At 36.8% G+C, this 19,169-nt stretch overlaps 1 protein-coding gene and 1 long non-coding RNA gene across 2 annotated transcripts; one reads left to right on the top strand and one right to left on the bottom strand.

Moving 5' to 3' along the window:
- Positions 1-7,600: 7,600 nt before the first annotated feature.
- On the top strand, positions 7,601-10,733 carry LOC134658423 (uncharacterized). Its single transcript, XR_010097701.1, has 2 exons — positions 7,601-7,633; positions 10,515-10,733. It is a non-coding gene; the product is annotated as an uncharacterized LOC134658423 (long non-coding RNA).
- LOC134658422 (uncharacterized) lies at positions 9,239-11,377 on the bottom strand. Its single transcript, XM_063514105.1, has 2 exons — positions 11,157-11,377; positions 9,239-10,294 (listed from the first exon to the last, which is right to left on the bottom strand). The coding sequence occupies exons 1-2, from the start codon at positions 11,301-11,303 to the stop codon at positions 9,257-9,259; spliced, it is 1,185 nt and encodes a 394-aa protein (XP_063370175.1). The 5' UTR covers positions 11,304-11,377; the 3' UTR covers positions 9,239-9,256.
- Between the last annotated feature and the right edge of the window lie 7,792 nt (positions 11,378-19,169).

Raw genomic sequence — 19,169 nt, 5'->3', positions numbered from 1 at the left:
AACTACGAGTACTAAAAAACAATTATTTTTGAAATTTTAAGAACTTAAAACTTAGTACAAAATACTATTCCAAACCACTATTTAGTAACCCAGTTACGAAAAGATAAATGCCCCGTTCGGTTAATTTAAAATCAATTGTTCCGGCAAATACCTGGGGTGCTAATGGACCTGCGGGCCCATTATAGACCATTACGACATCACGGGGGCCGAATAAAATACTAGTAGAAACCACTTCAGGGCTGCATTTACACCGAAGCGAATTTGACATAAACTGTCCGAATGTTCGACCTCTGAGGCCCAAGATACACTTGTAAGTTTTAGAATAGAATAGAATATAATTTATTCGTAAGCACAGACAATACATAATATGAAAGAAAACACAAAATAAGATCGAAGTGCCACGAAATGGCCTCATCTCAGCATGTTGCTGGTGGCTTCCAGCGCTGGTCTTCCGATGAGACCATCAAGTGAGAAGAATCACGGAGGGTAACAGACAAGAAGAAAAAGACATCAAATAACGTACTGTGAACAAATAGTAAAATAAAAGTTACACAGAAGGAAGATACAACATAACGACTATATTAAATTAAATTAAGACTATTTTATACATATAAAAGGAGCAAGGGACACAGCTATACTGCTAGCTATGCTATATATATGAGAGATGAATATCGTTATCTTATTCTAACAAAGCTTTGTCCATACTTACGTAAGTAAAATTTACAAGTGTATTCGGGCCTGAGGATACGTAGCGAGGGATGTGTTTGTCATGAACCAATAGAAACACTTCATTTACCTATTCTCGCTCAGCGCAGCTTTAGTGGAAACTGCTCAGCGGAGCGAGGTTTTTACACAAAACAAGTGAAGGTTGTGAGCGAGGAATGTGTTGCGAGGCGCGGACGCGAGCGAAAAACATTAAAAAGCTCCGCTCCCGCCTCACCGTACCCCTCGCTACGCCGAGCCCCCTTGCACAGCTTTGGTGGAAACACGTACTTACAGCCTAAAGGAAAACACTGCGGCTAAGCGCTAACGCTATACACGTGTAACGCCCCTCAAATGACATCCGTGCGTGCGACTGAGGACTAAACACGAAATCGAAAAGGACACGGTGTAACAGACGTCCTCGGTAAATCGCCTCCATTAAGCTGTAAACAAATCGAAGGATCACGTACGGCGGCCATTACTTGCGGCTCCTGCAAATCAGGCGTGAATATACGAGCGGCCCGGGAATGAGCACCTCTGCCGGAGTTTTGCTCAGGCGCGTTGGGCGTTTTTAAAAAATCATCGGGCGTTTTCTCGTAATGCATGTTAATTATAAGATGTAATTTTTTTTTTGAAAAGATGTGTCCCGCTGAGTTTGTTGCCGGTCCCATATTGGGATACCCTCCTCCAATTGAGGGGGGATTTAAATCTTCTCGGGGCAGAGGTGTAGTGTTGGAGCCGGTCGACCTAGCTTTATTTGACGTTCCTAAGCGCATTGTAATTATGCCTACTTGAATAAACTATCTTTTATCTTTATCTTTTATCAAATGAAATATGAGACCATTCGAGAATGATGATGACAACTGTTCAGACCAACTTAGGCTAGAATTAATAGGTGTGCTGGCAATAATTCTAAACCTAGTAAGGATATGATGGAAATTGTAATCGAGATGACAGCGTGATAATAAAAGTGTCTTTGACTTTTCAGTCGCACAGTGATAAAACTGTATAAAGTGTCATTTGCTTTGTCATGTAACCATCAGCGTCTAACAATTGTATCATTTTTGGAAATTATCTACTTAGTACAGAAAAAAAGGTAAAACATTTGAAACCGCTAAATTCTAAAAGATGTACATGTAAGATATAATTATATTAGTATTATAATAAATTGCCTCTATAATTTGCTATAGAACTTCGACTACTAATGATTAAAATGTATAGCAAATGTCTACTGAAGGTTTAAATAACAACATCAAGTGAAAAAGATTACACGGATATTGGTTTTTAAACAAGTTCCCTTCATAATTTGCTACAGCACTGCCCCTACACCAATTCCATATGCATCGGTAGTAAATCATGCATGAATATAAGGAAATGAGCATTCCACGCCGTATCCTATTGGGAGGATGTTTTCCTTAAACTCGGATGTAAGGCTGTGTGTTGAAACATGCGAATGCGTATTTAACCGACTTTATAACGATTTGTATAAATAAAGAATTTTCTCTTTCGATACTCCGTTGTGAAGAAATCAAATATTAAGTGACGCGCTTCTATTGACGTGAATTCGGGTGGCAACTGCTTTTTTAGGGTTCCCCAAAAAGAAAAAAGTTTGGCTTCTCTAAGAAGAGAAAGATTTCAACTGCAACTGCATTACTTCTGCGATGTCGACACGGGCACAGATTATATAATAGTTCTACACGGGCCCGGTAACTGTCAATTACTTACCTTTATAAAAAGTAACGTTCGCTAAGTAGAGCATTCAAACAAATTTCGTTTTATCAAGCAAATTAACGGCGCAGCAGTAATGCCGCAACAGTAATGCAACAACAATTGCTATCTAAATGTCACCCTTACTTGTTTTTGTTGGTCTCGTTTTCAATCTCAGGTTGAAAAAATTTGCAGCTACTGAGATAGTCCTAGCATACTCATAGAATGTGTGTTCTCCAGAAACTTTCTTCCTCGCACAACTAAACAGTGGAATGAACTGTCGCTTCAGGTATTTCCGGACCGATAAGACCTTCAAGAAAAGACTTCTTTCTTAAAAGCCGGCATCGCACTTCCAACCCCACTGGCGGGTCTCCGTTACATAAAAAAACCGACCAAGTGCGAGTCGGACTCGCGCACGGAGGGTTCCGCACCATCAACAAAAAATAGAGCAAAACAAGCAAAAAAACGGTCACCCATCCAAGTACTGACCCCGCCCGACGTTGCTTAACTTCGGTCAAAAATCACGTTTGTTGTTTGGGAGCCCCACTTAAATCTTTATTTTATTCTGTTTTTAGTATTTGTTGTTATAGCGGCAACAGAAATACATCATCTGTGAAAATTTCAACTGTCTAGCTATCACGGTTCGTGAGATACAGCCTGGTGACAGACGGACGGACGGACGGACGGACAGCGGACTCTTAGTAATAGGGTCCCGTTTTTACCCTTTGGGTACGGAACCCTAAAAAGCCAAAAGCTGCCTGCATCAAGTGACACACTTCAGCAAACTAATATCAAGAATCAATATAATACACATATTACACATGCAAGGATTGGTTCCCATTGAACGTCGGAATAACCCATAAAATGCCCGAATTATGATAATACCCATGGGGTGATGTATCAAATGCCGATAATCTTTATGACATTTTGATGGACTGTCGCCAAGTATGGACGCCTATTTTATTTTTCTATTATTAAGGGAAGTTAGGCTCGATCTAACTAGCTAAGTTATTTTACGGAAAGTCCCCATTTTACACCACTTGGGATAAAAATTGATATTTTTTTTTCTTTTGTATATATCGCAAGAACTCGTTCTTTTAGAAATAAACAACAAAAAAGTTCAAAAGAAAATGTGGTCTCCGTAAATGGCCCCGGTGCAAAAGAATAAGTGCAAGTTGCACCATCCACACTTGACAGACTGATCAACGTCACCAGGCGCGCCGCGGCAGTTTACTATGAAACTCTCCATACAATATTTAGCGAACTCTTTAACGAAGACAAACAATTTTGTGCAACCGACCCTAATTGAAAATATGGGTGCTCATACACAATGTGGCCAAATTTAGTACTGGACTTACCTAGCAATTAGCATGTTAGCACAGAATAAATAATAGTACTAAGTACAGAAGACTCACTCTCTAACAAAACGCGTCTGTTACGATCAGCACAGATATGGCCGCTAGGTGGCGACAGCGCCACGCGCGGCTTATGGCTTTCCCCAAAATTGGGACGGAACGGATGTACTTTTAGCTACCTGTAGCAAAGCGACGAAATCGCGGAGTGAGACACGCCTGATGTTAATTGACTCAGTGTACAATCGCTCTTAGAAGTAAGGAGACCCACAGGAGACCTAATGTCCTCGACAAAGTTTCCAAAGTAAAGAGCTAACGAAGAAAAAAGCAAAAACGAAACGGCTAAGGAAAACTCTGGTCAAGATTCTTATTTATTATAATGTATGTTTGTATATAGTTTTATTACACTCGAAGGCCCAACAAAATCCGACTACGCACCTCAAAACCAACCAATAGCAACTATAGCAAGCAGAATACGAGCGAAGATAATAACAGATACCAATGTTAGCTTGCCAAAGAGATTACGTGCCTTATTTGTAGATGGTTTAGGTTGAAATTGGCTTGGTTGGTGAGGATAGCTGGAGCTCATGACCAATAAAAGCTCGCGATGGGCCGCAAACTGTTATAATCAAGGATATAGGTTTATACCCAACTAACAAATTGGTCATAAGATCTGAACCTTTTACGACTGATTAATCGTAGATGCGTCGTAAATAAGCAAGGTTTACAACGTGACGTTGTATAAATGTCATTTATACAGCACTTTAGTTTTAAAGCAAATTGTGCTTAAATCACAGTTGTACAAACGTTTGTATAACATAGTAATAAAGTTTTTATACGACAATTTAGTCATTGTCGTATAAAAGTTTAAACCAAGATCTTTTCCCGGATTTACAACTTCAATATGACATCTTACAGCACTTTGGTCATAGAAAAGCTTTATGACTGACTACTGTACAATTAGTCATAATATCAGCTTTTTACAGCTGTTAAATTGCTAAAATGCCATACAACAGTCATAAACACGACCGTCTTATAGTTAAAAGATAGGGATTACGACTTATAACTGTTAAGTTCTCAATACAGTGTTGATACGCAGAATGTTAAAATTAGATTGGAAAAAGTGGAAGCAGTTCAAAAGGAGCGGTACTTATAGACGCAAGGTTCGTCAGAATTGTGCTTCTTTACTTACTAGCACAGACATAACTTCAAAACGGTTTGTTTCGCCTAGTAGTGTAAGTACCCAGCACCTGCAGCCAAGAGAAATAAACGTACCGGAGAGTGATGGTTCCGTAGATAATTTTTTTATTGAACGTACGTGTGATGAGGATTTCCATGAAAAAGAGAGTATTGTAAGCGATGATAGTAGTGATAATAACGAAAATGATAGTCAGAATATTATTAAAGATTCAGAATTCCGCGCAGAAGTGGCTAAATGGGCTTTAGAGCACAATATCCCGCATACTGCTCTAAAGGATTTATCTTGTATTTTATCTAAAAGACTGCCACACGTATTACCAAAAGATCCAAGAACACTGCTAATGACAAATAAGGAAGACTTGAGTATTACAGTTGTGGATTCTGGAAATTATTGGCACAACGGATTACTACGTCCCTTAAAGGAACGTTTGGAAAAGATTAGTGATGTGCCAGACAATATATCCCTAAATATTAATATAGATGGATTGCCAATTTACAATAGCTCGAAACATCAGTTATGGCCAATACTGTGCAACATTTATGAAATTCCCTGTTTACCAGTGTTTGTTATAGGCATATATGCCGGTGAAAATAAGCCCACTGATTTAAATGGCTACTTTAGTTGTTTTGTGGCTGAAATGAACGGTCTTGAAAATGGCTTAATAATTACCGACAAAAACGGATTGGAAAAAAATATTCAAGTGAAAATAAGGGCTTTTCTTTGCGACTCACCAGCTAGAGCGTTGATAAAAGGTAAATTATATTATTACATATATATTATTTTACATACATACTGTATAAAAACTTCACTAGTGATTTATTTTATTGAAATAAATCACTAGTGAAGTTTTTACCTATACCTAAATTTTATTTCTCGATACAGGCATATTAATACTTATGTTTCTGTATGAACTTGTTAGGTATACTTAGTTTTTATTTTATTTATTTCACTCTGCAAACTTGTATAGTTACTTATTAATTCTTTTTTATTCCGAATTATTTAAATTGGTAATTAATTTTGAGTTATGTTTCAGGAGTTTGCAACTTTAATGGGAAAAATGGCTGTCTGAAGTGCACTGTATTAGGCGAATATTCACATCGAAGCCACACCGTGATATTTACCAGAGTGGGCTGCCCAAAACGAAATAATGAAGATTTTCGCTTAAAGAAGTATGGGTTACACCACAAAAGTGACTCGCCTCTACTTCAACTACCCATCGACATGGTTGAAGATTTTCCTGTCAGTGATTCACTGCACCTTATCGATCTAGGAATCATGAAAAGACTGTTAACCGGCTGGAGGGATGGCAATTTTGGCACGTATGTAACAAAGTGGCGTGCCCGAGATATCGAAACAGTTTCTCAGTTTCTCTTAGGTTGCACCCTACCCAAAGAAATACACAGGAAAATGAGAGCTCTTAATGTATTAGCTTACTGGAAAGGGTCAGAGTTTCGCTGTTTCTTATATTACTTGAGTTTCATTGTCTTGAAAGATGTATTGTGTGGAGAAGCTTATCATCACTTTTTAGCCTTCTTTTGCGCCATAACTATATGTTCCAATGAGGAACATTTCATGTTTCTTCGCTTAGCCGAGCAGCTCTTATTTTTCTTTTTAGAACACTTTAGAGATTTATATGGAGAGGAATGTATGACAAGCAATATTCATAACTTGTCACACATTATTGATGAAGTACAAAAGTTTGGTAAACTTCAAAATTTTAACACTTATCCTTTTGAAAATAAACTCAACCAAATAAAGCAATTAATAAGACAGGGAAATAGCCCACTTGCTCAAATCGCAAAACGTTTAAATGAAAAAAATATTATTGAAATAGAAATGATAAGTGGTATTCAGAAAACAATCCCGTATATTAAAGTGTGCAGAAGTAAAGATGGTCCTATTACAGTTCTTTTTCTTGAAAGTTTTATTTTGTCTACACAATGGCAAAATAAGTGGTTTTTGACAACTACAAATGATGTTGTCGAAGTAAAATCAATTAATAACAGTGAGGATGGTAATATTTGTTTGACTGGATGTTCTATTCAAAATCTCCAAGACGTTTTTAAAACACCAGTAAAATCTTCATTATTTCACATATATAAATGTGCAAGTGACGTTATAATAAAACAAAAGAAAGTTTACCAATTATCTCATATAAAATGTAAGCTTGTTGTGACTAATTATAAATCAGAGTATTATTTTGTACCTTTGTTACATACACTGTAATTTATTTAATAAACAGTTAAATTTAAACAATCACGATTATTTTATTTATTTAGCAGTAACGAGTTATTATGTCGGTGGTGGCACGCTTTTTAATACCAAATTAAAGTAGATTTTTTCTTTGCTTTAGATAGAGGTTCAACGTTGACGTAGACGACGCACTTGATAAATAAAATAAACATATACTTGGTCAAGCAGATCTTGTCAGTAGAAAAAGGCGGCAAATTTGAAAAATGTAGGTGCGAAGGGATATCGTCTCATAGAAAATTTGAATTTCGCGCCTTTTTTTACTGACAAGATTTGCTTGACCGTCTATATCTGCGAGAAAAAAGAATAAAAAAAGTAAAAAAAATTACAGTAGGTATGTTAGTAGTATGTAGGTATGTATGTTAAATTACAGTAGTATGCAAAAGCGTAATCTGCAAAACGTAATTCAAGACCAAAAAAAGTAAGAAATGTTGCCACTTTTTTACTAGCGCTTCTTGTATTTATGTAAAAATATTATTTTAATCGTAGGAGTAATATTACTAATAATAAATAAATTATCTTAGCATGATTATTTATCAAAAGTAATTAACTACCTATTTTACAAACAAATTATTGCAGTGGCAACATTGTCTTACTTTTTTTGGTCTTGAATTACGTTTTGCAGTATAGTTCTATCAATTTACTAAGGAAAAATAAATAGTAAGGAAAAGAAACTGCTGGATTTTTTACTGTATTTGTTTATTCAAAATTATCCGTGGCCTACTTGCTCACTTCTTCACACTCCCTTATAATCTAAATAATTGAAAGACACAGTCGCCATCAAATATATTAATGATATACACCCTGAAGTTCAGGGTGATCAAAAGCAACTGAACATGGACTCTGATAACACCCAGCCCCTCTAGCACATCTTACAATGCCACTTCGATCGCGCGCGATAGAGAATACCCGTCTCTTTTTAAGTGTACTATAACCTGAAAAAGAGGGTAGTCCCACTCGCGCCGCTTCTCGAGTTGCGCGGTTAAGGTGGAGGTTCGCGCCGCGACATAAACAAGCGACCGAGACAGAAGACCGCGACCGGAGACCGAGACCGTCACTTGACGTTAGGCAACGTATAAGCGACAGTTCGCGAAGAGACAGAGACTCTCGCGTCTCTGTCGCCTGTATCTGTCTCGCGAGCGAACTGTCGCTTATATGTTGCCTAACGTCAAATGACGGTCGCCGTCTTCGGTCACGGTCTTCTGTCTCGGTCGCTTGTCTCTGCCGCGGCGCGAACTTCCACCTTTACTAGAGGGGCTGACAATTGAGTCGTGTTCAGGTTTTTGTGAGTAAATAATTCGCTCCGATATATCTAATGGCGATAGTACTTAACTTTTATTAAAAACAGATATACTTACATAAAATAAAACTCAAAAAACAACTATTTGGGTAAACTTTAAACTCACAAACAAAACCCATATTGTGGAAAATTAGAACAATGCTAACAAATTTTATAAATCAATAAGAATAACTAAATTATTGATGGACAATTGTCTCATACAAAAATATTGTACACCTATGTACTAAATGAACATAAAAAAACTTTTTTTTTAACAGAACATCCTTGTCACAATGTTGACACCGTAGGTTAATAATGGAAAGTTGGAAAAAATCGAACAATTTTTATAAATCAATAAGAAAAACTAAATTATTGATGGACAATTGTCTCATACAAAAATATTGTACATGTAAGTACTAAAGGAACATACAAAAACGTTTTTTTTTTAAACAGAACATCCTTGTCACAATGTTGACACCATAGGTTGATAATGGAAGGTTGGAAAAAATCGAACAATTTTTATAAATCAATAAAAAAACTAAATGAATATTTTAAAAGTAGACTCACCATACAGCCAGCAGCAGAAGTTGCTAAGCGGGCGATGTATTCAAATTGATCTTGACGCGACTTTATTGTTAAGAGAATAAGAGCGTGTCAATGTAATTTTGAACAGCTCGCCCGCTTAGCAACTTCTGCTGCTGACTGTACAAAAATAATGGAATGAAATGGATATATACTGAGGGGACGTAAATGAACTTAATTTTTTTATAACAAATCACTATCATCACTGGAATTATTGTCTTGGGTAATTTTATGCGGATCTTGGTCGGATATGTTTGCTGCATTTACTTTTGTTTGTTTAGGTAGATCTGACAACGCTTGAATTTTTTGTTTGGTGCCTTTAGGCCTATTTCTACTAGTAGAGGCTCGAATTTGCTTGCAATTACTCCGGGAGACAGAGTTCCGCAGGACACTTTTAAAAAACATCGTACATTCCTTTTTTGTAAAGTGCTTGTCAGACATTCTGACTAAATCGAAAAAGAAATCGAATATGCGTATGTAAGCTCGAAAACATATCTTTGGTTCTTCTGTTTTAGAGCCTCCAGTCCAAGAACACTGATTCATAAACTCCCTACAAAATATTAAGTCAACAAATATGTATGCATTGTCAGCTCCTTTTCCTTTCTCTCTACCACACACCACAGAAAACTTTTTTACTAGTTCTGCTTTATAAGTAGCATCCTTTAGTTTCATTTCTAGTGTCTCAGCCTCTTCTGCGCTAGTGATTAATTTGAAATTTACTTCCTTCGTTTCAGACGTGACACACTTTTTAATTAACTCGTCGAATTGCGTACTAAGCTCTACCGTTTTAAGAAGAATGTGGTTTTGGTTTTCGCTTAACAGTTGTTGGTTTTGTAGAATTAATTTCTGGTTTTCTAATATTTGTGTCAAAGTTTCGTTTATTTTATCTGTGGTTGTTCCTAATTGTTCTTGATGTGGCGTGGTATGCAGTAGATAATTATAAGTTTCATCATTCATCACCACTTCTTGAGATTTGTTGAGTACTTCGTCTCTAGGTGATAAGAAACCTATTTCTATAGTATTCGGAAACGGCGACTGCTGGGTAGCAGGTTGAGCTGTTGAATTTTCGCCTCTTTCTGGAGTGATAGGATACGGAAACTCCGATACATTCGGCTGGCCGGTTGATATTGTGGCATTTGATGGTGTAAGCGTTGGATTTTGAGTAACTGTTTTCATTACCGATGCCGGACTTTTAATACGTGAACTTTGTTTCTCATAATCCTGAAAATTAAATTATAATATTATCTTTACAAACATAGGAAATCACAATAAGCGGCTTGTATGTGGGATAATTTGTAGTTTTTAGCTAAATAAACATTAATTATATAAAATATTAGTACACTTAAGGGAAGTACGGGCTAGTGCTCGTCACTCCATATAAAAAGTTGCATTTCGAGCTGCATCAGTCGCCTAATCTGCAAAACGTAATTTAAGACCAAAGTAAGACAATGTTGCCACTGCCATAATTTGTTTGTAAAATAGTAAATTCCTTTTGATAAATAATCACGCTAGGATAATTTATTCATTAGTAATTTTACTCCTATTATTTAAAAAAGTACTTTAATTTACTTATTTGTACATAAATAGAAGACGCGCTAGTAAAAAAGTGGCAATATTTCTTACATTTTTTGATCTTGAATTACGTTTTGCAGTTTAGTTACTTTATTATCCTATTTATGTGAAAAACTATTTAATCTCACCTGATTTGGGAGGTGGAAATAGGGGACTACCGCAGCTTGAAATGCAACTTTATATATCAAGCGAACGCCATAATTACATTTCTACTCTTAGGGCTGGTGCCCACTAGTGTTTTTGACGGCGGTTTCTCTGCGGAGCGGGAATTCGGCATGCTCGCGGCGAGTACGGAAAGGTATCTCTGCGATTATTTACCGCCTTCAAGCCACCGCGGTGTCGTCGCGTAGGTGCGATGTCACCGCAGCGGCATGACTGAGACCGTAAATTTTCTACGCGTGCACGATTCCGCGGAGACACCACCGCCAAAAATGCCAGTGTTCACAGGCTCTTAGTTCCTGGGCTACCCAGGCGCTAGTTTCACGAATCTAAACAAACGACAGATACTCACCTCTAAACACTCTAGAGCCAAATTATCGAAGTTTCTGTTATGAAATGTTGTGGGCTGAAGCTTGTGAAGCCTTCTTTTTTGTTTAGCTGGACCTGGGTCTTCATTTTCTGTATCTGCATAAGGTTCAGTGTCCGAGTAATCGCACATTCTCTCTATTTCTTTTTCTGCTTCTTCATGTGATTCTATGTGTCTCCTTTTAACAGTGCAACGTGATTTGAGCCAGTTGTCTTCCGGACCATTATTATCATTTTTTTTTAATTTTTCAGCGTTTTTTTTAGGCCACTTCAAAATCCCATTATCCTCCCAAGTATCTGGAATGCTGGTTAAAACAGATTTCCCCTTTTCCACCGTTTGCACTATTTTATACGGCATGGCTGAAATCATGAAAGCAAAATATGAGCCAATAAGGAAAACGTCAGTGTGCTCGACTCGCTAGTGCCCATTAAATGACACCTATCACCTTTAATGGCATTGACATAATTCTAAAGATGACATGTATTGGGACAGCGTCGAGCTCAAGAACATCTATCTTAGTAATTAAAATATGTAGTAGGACGACGATGAACCGGATCATGCCCCTAGGACAAAGGGGAAGGGGGTTTTCACGTCTAGCTGAGCATTTCTCAAAAAGTTTGTACTTATAACTATTTCGATCACATCTTAGATTTCTATAAAAATTGGTATGCTGGTAAAGTACACGAATCTGAACAACTTCCACCATATTTTCCAAAATGTCCCAGAAAGTTTCTATGAAACATTCCTTTTTTTTACCAAATGTGTAAGGAAATCTGGTAACAAAACAGGAATGTTTCATAGAAACTTTCTGGGACATTTTGGAAAATATGGTGGAAGTTGTTCAGCTTCGTGTACTTTACCAGCATAGGTACCAATTAAAACCAAAGACATATGTAACTTCGTATAAGATGAATAAAGTCTAAGGAAACAACGTGCCTCGGAAACAAGAAAATGTCATTCTCGGATAGATGCCGCACACACCTTTAGCCTAGTCTCGGCTAGATGGCGTGACGACACCGTTTCATATTTAACAATTTTAACACATATGTAGATATCAGTGAATGAACATGGATCAAAATGATATAAAAATAATAAAATCATTCATCATTTATCCATATGTATACATTTTTTAAATCCATAAAATCATTTATCCCTATGTATACATTTTTTTGATAATTTTATACGTTTTCATTTTGAGTTATAGTCGTGTGTGTGTGTGTGTGATGGCAGTAAATTTACTGTGACTACAAAATTTACTATGACAGGACCCCTCTAAAACTCTAAAACAAAAAGAATAGATTACTATCTATTCTCCTCTTCTTCTTCTTTCTTAAAACGGTTCTTTTTGTTAAAACGGTAGAGCTTAGTGCGTAATTCGACGAGTTAATTAAAAAGTGTGTCACGTCTGAAACGAAGGAAGTAAATTTCAAATTAATCACTAGCGCAGAAGAGGCTGAGACACTAGAAATGAAACTAAAGGATGCTACTTATAAAGCAGAACTAGTAAAAAAGTTTTCTGTGGTGTGTGGTAGAGAGAAAGGAAAAGGAGCTGACAATGCATACATACATATTTATTGACTTAATATTTTGTAGGGAGTTTCTGAATCAGCTAGTGTTCTTGGGCTGGAGACTCTAAATCAGGAGAACCAAAGATATGAACTTTTTGAGAATTGCTCAGCTAACGAGTTACAAATTACAAGCGGTAAAAGTCTGTTTGCATCGAGACGTAAGTATTGATAAAAGACTTCCGCTAATATTTTTTTAACTTGTTGCTTCATGAAACGGACCACTGGTGTTGAAGAAATAGACATTAACCTTTATCTAAGTATATCAAGATTCCTAAAAATACGTAGGTATGTTGTATTAGCGATTTGATCGATGCTCCACAGCACATCTACTCCCCACGCGTCTCAGTCGCCAACTAAAACACGTCCTGACAAGCGCTGAGCGCTGCGCACTAGGGTTGCCAACTTTTTTTTGGTGGAATACAGAATTTTCCAGAATAAGGCATCAGGACTATAGTACATTTCAAAAAAATATAGTACTATACGTTTAATGGGAAATATAGTATTTCAGCGTACTATATATTTTTCCAAAAGTATATAGTACGGAGAGCCAAAATATAGTACAATTCTATATAATATGTAACGGTGCGTATAACGAAACGTTATGGCTCCTCTACACGATGGCCCAACCTATTGATCCAATATGTTGGGCGAACGTGTAGAGGGGGTATTGGTGTCGGTTGGCTTATAGCGCGCGGGATGGCGATTTGTTGGCCGTGGTGTCGGTTTTTCGGCCACACATCAAAGGGATTGCGCAAGCGATGGCGGTACACATCTACACGTGGCCGAATCCACAGTGCGTACTCGAACGCTGTCGAGTGCGGATGTTTGTGCTCAGTATCAATTTTCGTTTTTTTTTTTTATTAAAATGACTAGTACGTGATGGCCTCGTTATGGAAGTAATGAAGGAATAGGAAATTTACGCAGACAGTACATTTACAATTTAAATAAATAAATATAACAATACATACTTATACTTAAATAAATGAATATTAGATACATATCTAACTGTATATAGTAAGTACCTACATTGCACAATTTGCACAGCTATGTTGGTAAGCAAGTAACAAAATTAAATAAAAATTATAATATGCTCTAAAATAATTTAAGCAAATTATAAGGTAACATGAAATTATAAAAGATATTTAATTAATTTAATTCTTTAAATAAAATCTAACATTAATTTATTTTCGGGAAGTAGGTATCATCAAAAAACTCTTGCAGCTACTAGGACATTTTTTTGAATTACTTTATGATGCAACGGCTAATGCTTCCACGTCCATCTTGGAAACCAGTTAGATCGGTACTGAATGTGGCCATCGTGTAGACAAGGTCATCTCGTTGGTGCAGCGCTCGGCCATCGTGTAGAGGAGCCATTACACTATCAACCTTCATACTATTTCTGGCACCATACAAATTCAAAATTACCTTTTCAAATTCAAACCCTATTCCAAATTCCATTCAATGATTTTTATTTTCAGTTCGATGACATACTATCTGATCGATCAACATTATAATTTATTCTAACATACTGTACTTCAGTTTCTAAACACGTCCTAAAGTCTTAAAACTGCGATTTTAATAGTGAAACGTAATACATAAATGCTGTGCGGTACTATAGTGTTTGTTTAGTGGCCCTGCACACCTTCCAGATACCTACATTATCATCAAGGCACATATTGTGCCTTTTTATTTACATTAATAAATACCCATTCGTCCTAGATCCTGCCTTTGACTTACTATCATCCCCGTGAGGCTCCATCCACCTACCCCCTCACATAATATAGTACGGTTGGCAACCCTACTGCGCACTGTCCGGCGCCGGCTGTCGCAAAAAGGGCTCCTCTACACGATGGGCCAACGCCGGCCACTCCAAGGGACGCAGCCATGCGGTAGAATGAGATAGCAATATCAGTTGCTGCCTCTAACGCATAAATGCGTCCTTTGGAGTGGCTGGCGTTGGCCCATCGTGTAGAGGAGCCATTAGAATTTATTTTTCTCGTGGAATTACCCATGACGGCTTGCCGTTCGCTCACATCGCACGCGATAGAAAAAAATGGCCATGGCGTCGGGGTTGCGCTATGCGGTGAATCTTCTGTACGTAGTAGGTACTATTATTTATTCTGTGGTATAAACACCTACGTTACGATTGGATCAACTATACAGGGTGATCAATCCAAATGGGTCAGTATGGAGAAGTCAGAAACTATGAGAGATAGTGAAATCTGTTCTTAGGAACCATGGCATCGATTTTAGATTTAATAATAATGGCATTCAATTTTTTTTAAATCCATCATACATAACCGGGATTCGAACCTGGATAGAATAGAATAGAATAGAATAGAATAGTTTATTTGTGTAAAAAAGGGTATAAATCGATGTTACATAATAATTGTTTCCAATCCTTAATTTACCATAATACATGGCGTACAAATATTCTTAAATTACTATCTAAAAAGTCGGCCATTTTGAATTTTTTTAATGTAGTTTGTTTTGTCTCGGGGCCCTCTATGATATTTGGTCGAGCACCCCCCACCTGTCACGCATCTTATAAACGTATAAGTTGTCATACAAACAAATACTACACGCGATTACATAAAGAATATTGACCAGGGTCGAACCCCGGTTATGTATGACAAATTAAAAAAAAATTGAATGTTATTATTCTTAAATCTAAAATCGATGCCATGGTTCCTAAGAACAGATTTCGCTATCCCTTATAGTTTCTGACTTCTCCATACTGACCCATTTGGATTGATCACCCTGTATAGACTAACTACCCTAACGTTAACTGCGTTATGTAATATCAATATCGCTTTACATAAGAAGTGTGCTTACCACGACTTTAAAATTTACATTAGAATAAATACTCGTTATAGCGTCTACGTCAACTTACTGTCATGTCAGTCTGCATGCAACTGTAGTTTACGAGATGCAAACGTAAAATAGTTTACTACACAGCAACTATGATAGTTAGGTCTGAGTACATAGGAGACGGATACGGACATAAAGCCAGCCGTATGCCTGCATGCCATTGTAATATAAAAAAAGTTACATAAATCAATAAAGGACACGTACCATTAAAGAAGACGAGCGACGTTAGTGTTTTGATAACTCGCAACAGATACTACATTCATCGCTAGGATAATGATCATATATAGCGAAAACTTTGCAGTGTTGGCACCAAAAAAAATTAAACCGAATAAGCATTCTTATCATATTATTATTTGTTACGACAAAATGTTCAGGAATAGTTGATACCGTTGGGAAACCACAATTTATACATTTTGCATTTTTTATAAAATGCGTTACATGCCAGGGCCATCTTAATTCAATCAGTAATTCGAAATCTTCTTTCTTTAGGAAAACGTCGACATCCATAAAACCCCTCATTTTTTTTTGTTATTCAATCGTTCTACAAAAAAAGACGAATTACGGTTATTTAAAAAATAAATATCATTTTAAAACTTTTTGAGACATATTCATATTCATTTATTCATAAAGGCATATTCATTTCTCCATATATGAGTGTTTTTAGGTTCACCATGCAGGTTCACCAGGGAACCCTGAATTAGGGCGATGGCGGCCGTATCGTGTCGGCGTACGAGTGTTTAGTCGTAAACTAGTGTTTTTAGTTATAAATGAGTCATATAACTAATCAGAGATAAAAAAATAATTAATTTATTAAATTTAATATATTAAATAAACAATATTTAAAGGGGGCATTAAAAATTTCTTACAAAACCTAGTAACATTCATCGAAAATATTATGTTCGCATGCGTAAATGCGTGCGTCTGATTTGTTATACTTACCCATTTTAGTTACACTAGTAGATGTCATAAAGTACTTAAAATGGTAAAAAGTATAATACTTACTGTTTTTCTTGAATTGTTTGACCCGGCGTTCGATCCATACATTGATAGTACACAAACGTAGTTATGTTATGATTGAAACTGCTTCGCTATTGCACTTCACCGACTCATTTGTCGTACAAACGTCTGCGTTATGATCACTATACGAGCAAATGCACTTACAAAGCGAGAACTTACGATACTTTTCCGACTAAAGTGTCGTTTAATATATTTTTTATGACCGATGTAGGACTAAATGTGCTTGCTTATGACGATTGAGTGACCACTCTACGACTATTTAGCCATAAAAACTGCGCCAAAATCCCGTCATTTAAACGTTTGTATGACTAAAATTGCATACCATCAAGTTGTATGAAAAACGTTTGTACAACATTTATATGACTAATTTTTGCTAGTTGGGTAGAAGAGTCTTCACCGTTTATGTCACCTGGAATACCACCAGACCAGTGTTTTTTTAAACTATTGACACAGTATTTCACGACACGACTAGGGTTGACATATGAAAAATGGAATATACTGACAAAAGTCCTTACCTCACCATAAAAATCCTGACATTTCCTAGACGGTAATTTCCTCAAAAATACGCCCTTATTCCATAACCATTCGTCAGCCATCAGCTCGCCACAATACGCTGTAGTAGCATAACCTTCTTTGAGCAAGCTTCTAAATAGGTACCCTAAGGTTGTCTGGAAGATATCGCTCTTTAGTGATAAGACCACCTGTTGTGTACTATAGTTTATTGTGTTATAGTTTAAGTTTTTTTCATATTAGTGAGCAATAACGTTTGTCCATTAAAAATAATAATAATAAAGAATATTTGTATTGTACTTAGTGATGGTTAGTTGTGGTTTCTAAAAAACCCTGACACTCACCATATCCCTCGCAATCATGACAAAGGACCAAAAATCCTGACATTTCAGGTTTCAGGGGAAATCCTGACGTACACTCACGACTAGCCATTGAGAAATCTTTGAAAGAGGCCGTGTTCAAGAAACGGTCTTACAGATACGATGAAAATTTGTACACTTCTAGTATTTAGTGGACCTATGTGCAAACTCGTGTGGTTGTTATTAAAAAGGGCCCAGAACAATCAGAGAGAGGCTCGGCGCGCTCATTCCGGATCGTATCCAATTACGGCGAGGACTTACGGCAGAAAGAGATACACTTGTGTAAAGACGAAGCACAAGGTGTCATTAGATATTAGGTGTATGAGGAACTTTGTAGAAATATATTCTTTGAGTAAAAGCTAACGTAATCTAGTGCGTAAAAAGCGTAAAAGATAACGTAAGCTAAGGTAGGTACAATAGGCTACATTCCTACTAGTCAAATCAGCTTCTTTTTTAGAACTGTCAAAACGATTTGCTAATATGGAATTTATATGAAAACGAATGTAGTGACGTCACGGTAAACTCACCTACTTTTTATATTTCAATCCGATTTATTAAAAACATATTGTGTTTAAAAATAGCTGCTGTCTATGTTTTTCTAATAATTATCTGGTGCTTTAATTATTTCGTTCACGGTTTGAAATAATTTATATTAAGTACAGGAAACATCCCTTTTACTTTTTGTACTAAAGTTCCAAGAATCTCATTGCCATTGGTACCAAGCTCCGTGACGGTGAGCCATTTAGGGATCTAGCTAAATTGGACTTTCCATAGCGTAAGTATGAAACAACCAATTGAGCTAGGACCCTAAATGGCGTAACTATCGCGGAGCGTGATAGTACGAGCCAGGCTTCGAATCTGGACCTTATAATCTCCCATTCTCCTCATCACAATAACTACATAGTATAAAACAAAGTCGCTTCCCGCTGTCTGTCCCTATGTATGCTTAGATCTTTAAAACTACGCAACGGATTTTGATGCGGTTTTTTTAAATAGATAGAGTGATTCAAGAGGAAGGTTTATGTATAATTTGTTAACCGGTGCGAAGCCGGGGCGGGTCGCTAGTCTGTTTATAAAATCCGATAGCCGTTACAGAAAAGTTTTCAAAACGAACTCGAATCTTTTAAACCCAGCTACGTTGTTGCATCAAAAGCAATATCAAATACAATTTAGCAGGAAAAGTGACCTATTTTCTGACTGCCGACTACTGAGGCATGAATAAAATTATATTTCCACTATGCCAAATAGCATTTTCCGCAGGATCTACCGTTTTACGAGGGAATTGAATCAACTGATTTGGTTAAGCAAGAGTACTCCAATCAACGAGTTCCTTTTTCATGTAAATGCAAAAACAAAGGTCAAAACCATAAACAATCATACCTATTGCAATATCCATTCTAAGTTAAATTTAACCGCTTATTGGTTTCTTGATCTTTCGTGTGAGACAATTTGTAAAAAAAGGCGTATAGTACGATGACGTTAGCACGGTAAAACTACATCTTTATATACACATACAAAACCTTACATACCATGTACATGTACACATGAGTAGGTACACAATGCCACCTAGTTCTTTGAACATCGTAAGTTGTTCGGAAATGTCACAAGCGTTTAACTGACAGGCCGATATCGTCCGGCGGACTGGTAAATCAGTGGGCCCCTTTAGATGCCTG

Source organism: Cydia amplana, chromosome 22 (assembly GCF_948474715.1).
Source record: "Cydia amplana chromosome 22, ilCydAmpl1.1, whole genome shotgun sequence".
NCBI lineage: Eukaryota > Metazoa > Arthropoda > Insecta > Lepidoptera > Tortricidae > Cydia > Cydia amplana.
The sequence above is the reverse complement of the archived record's forward strand: the minus strand, read 5'-3'. Positions and strand labels throughout refer to the sequence as shown.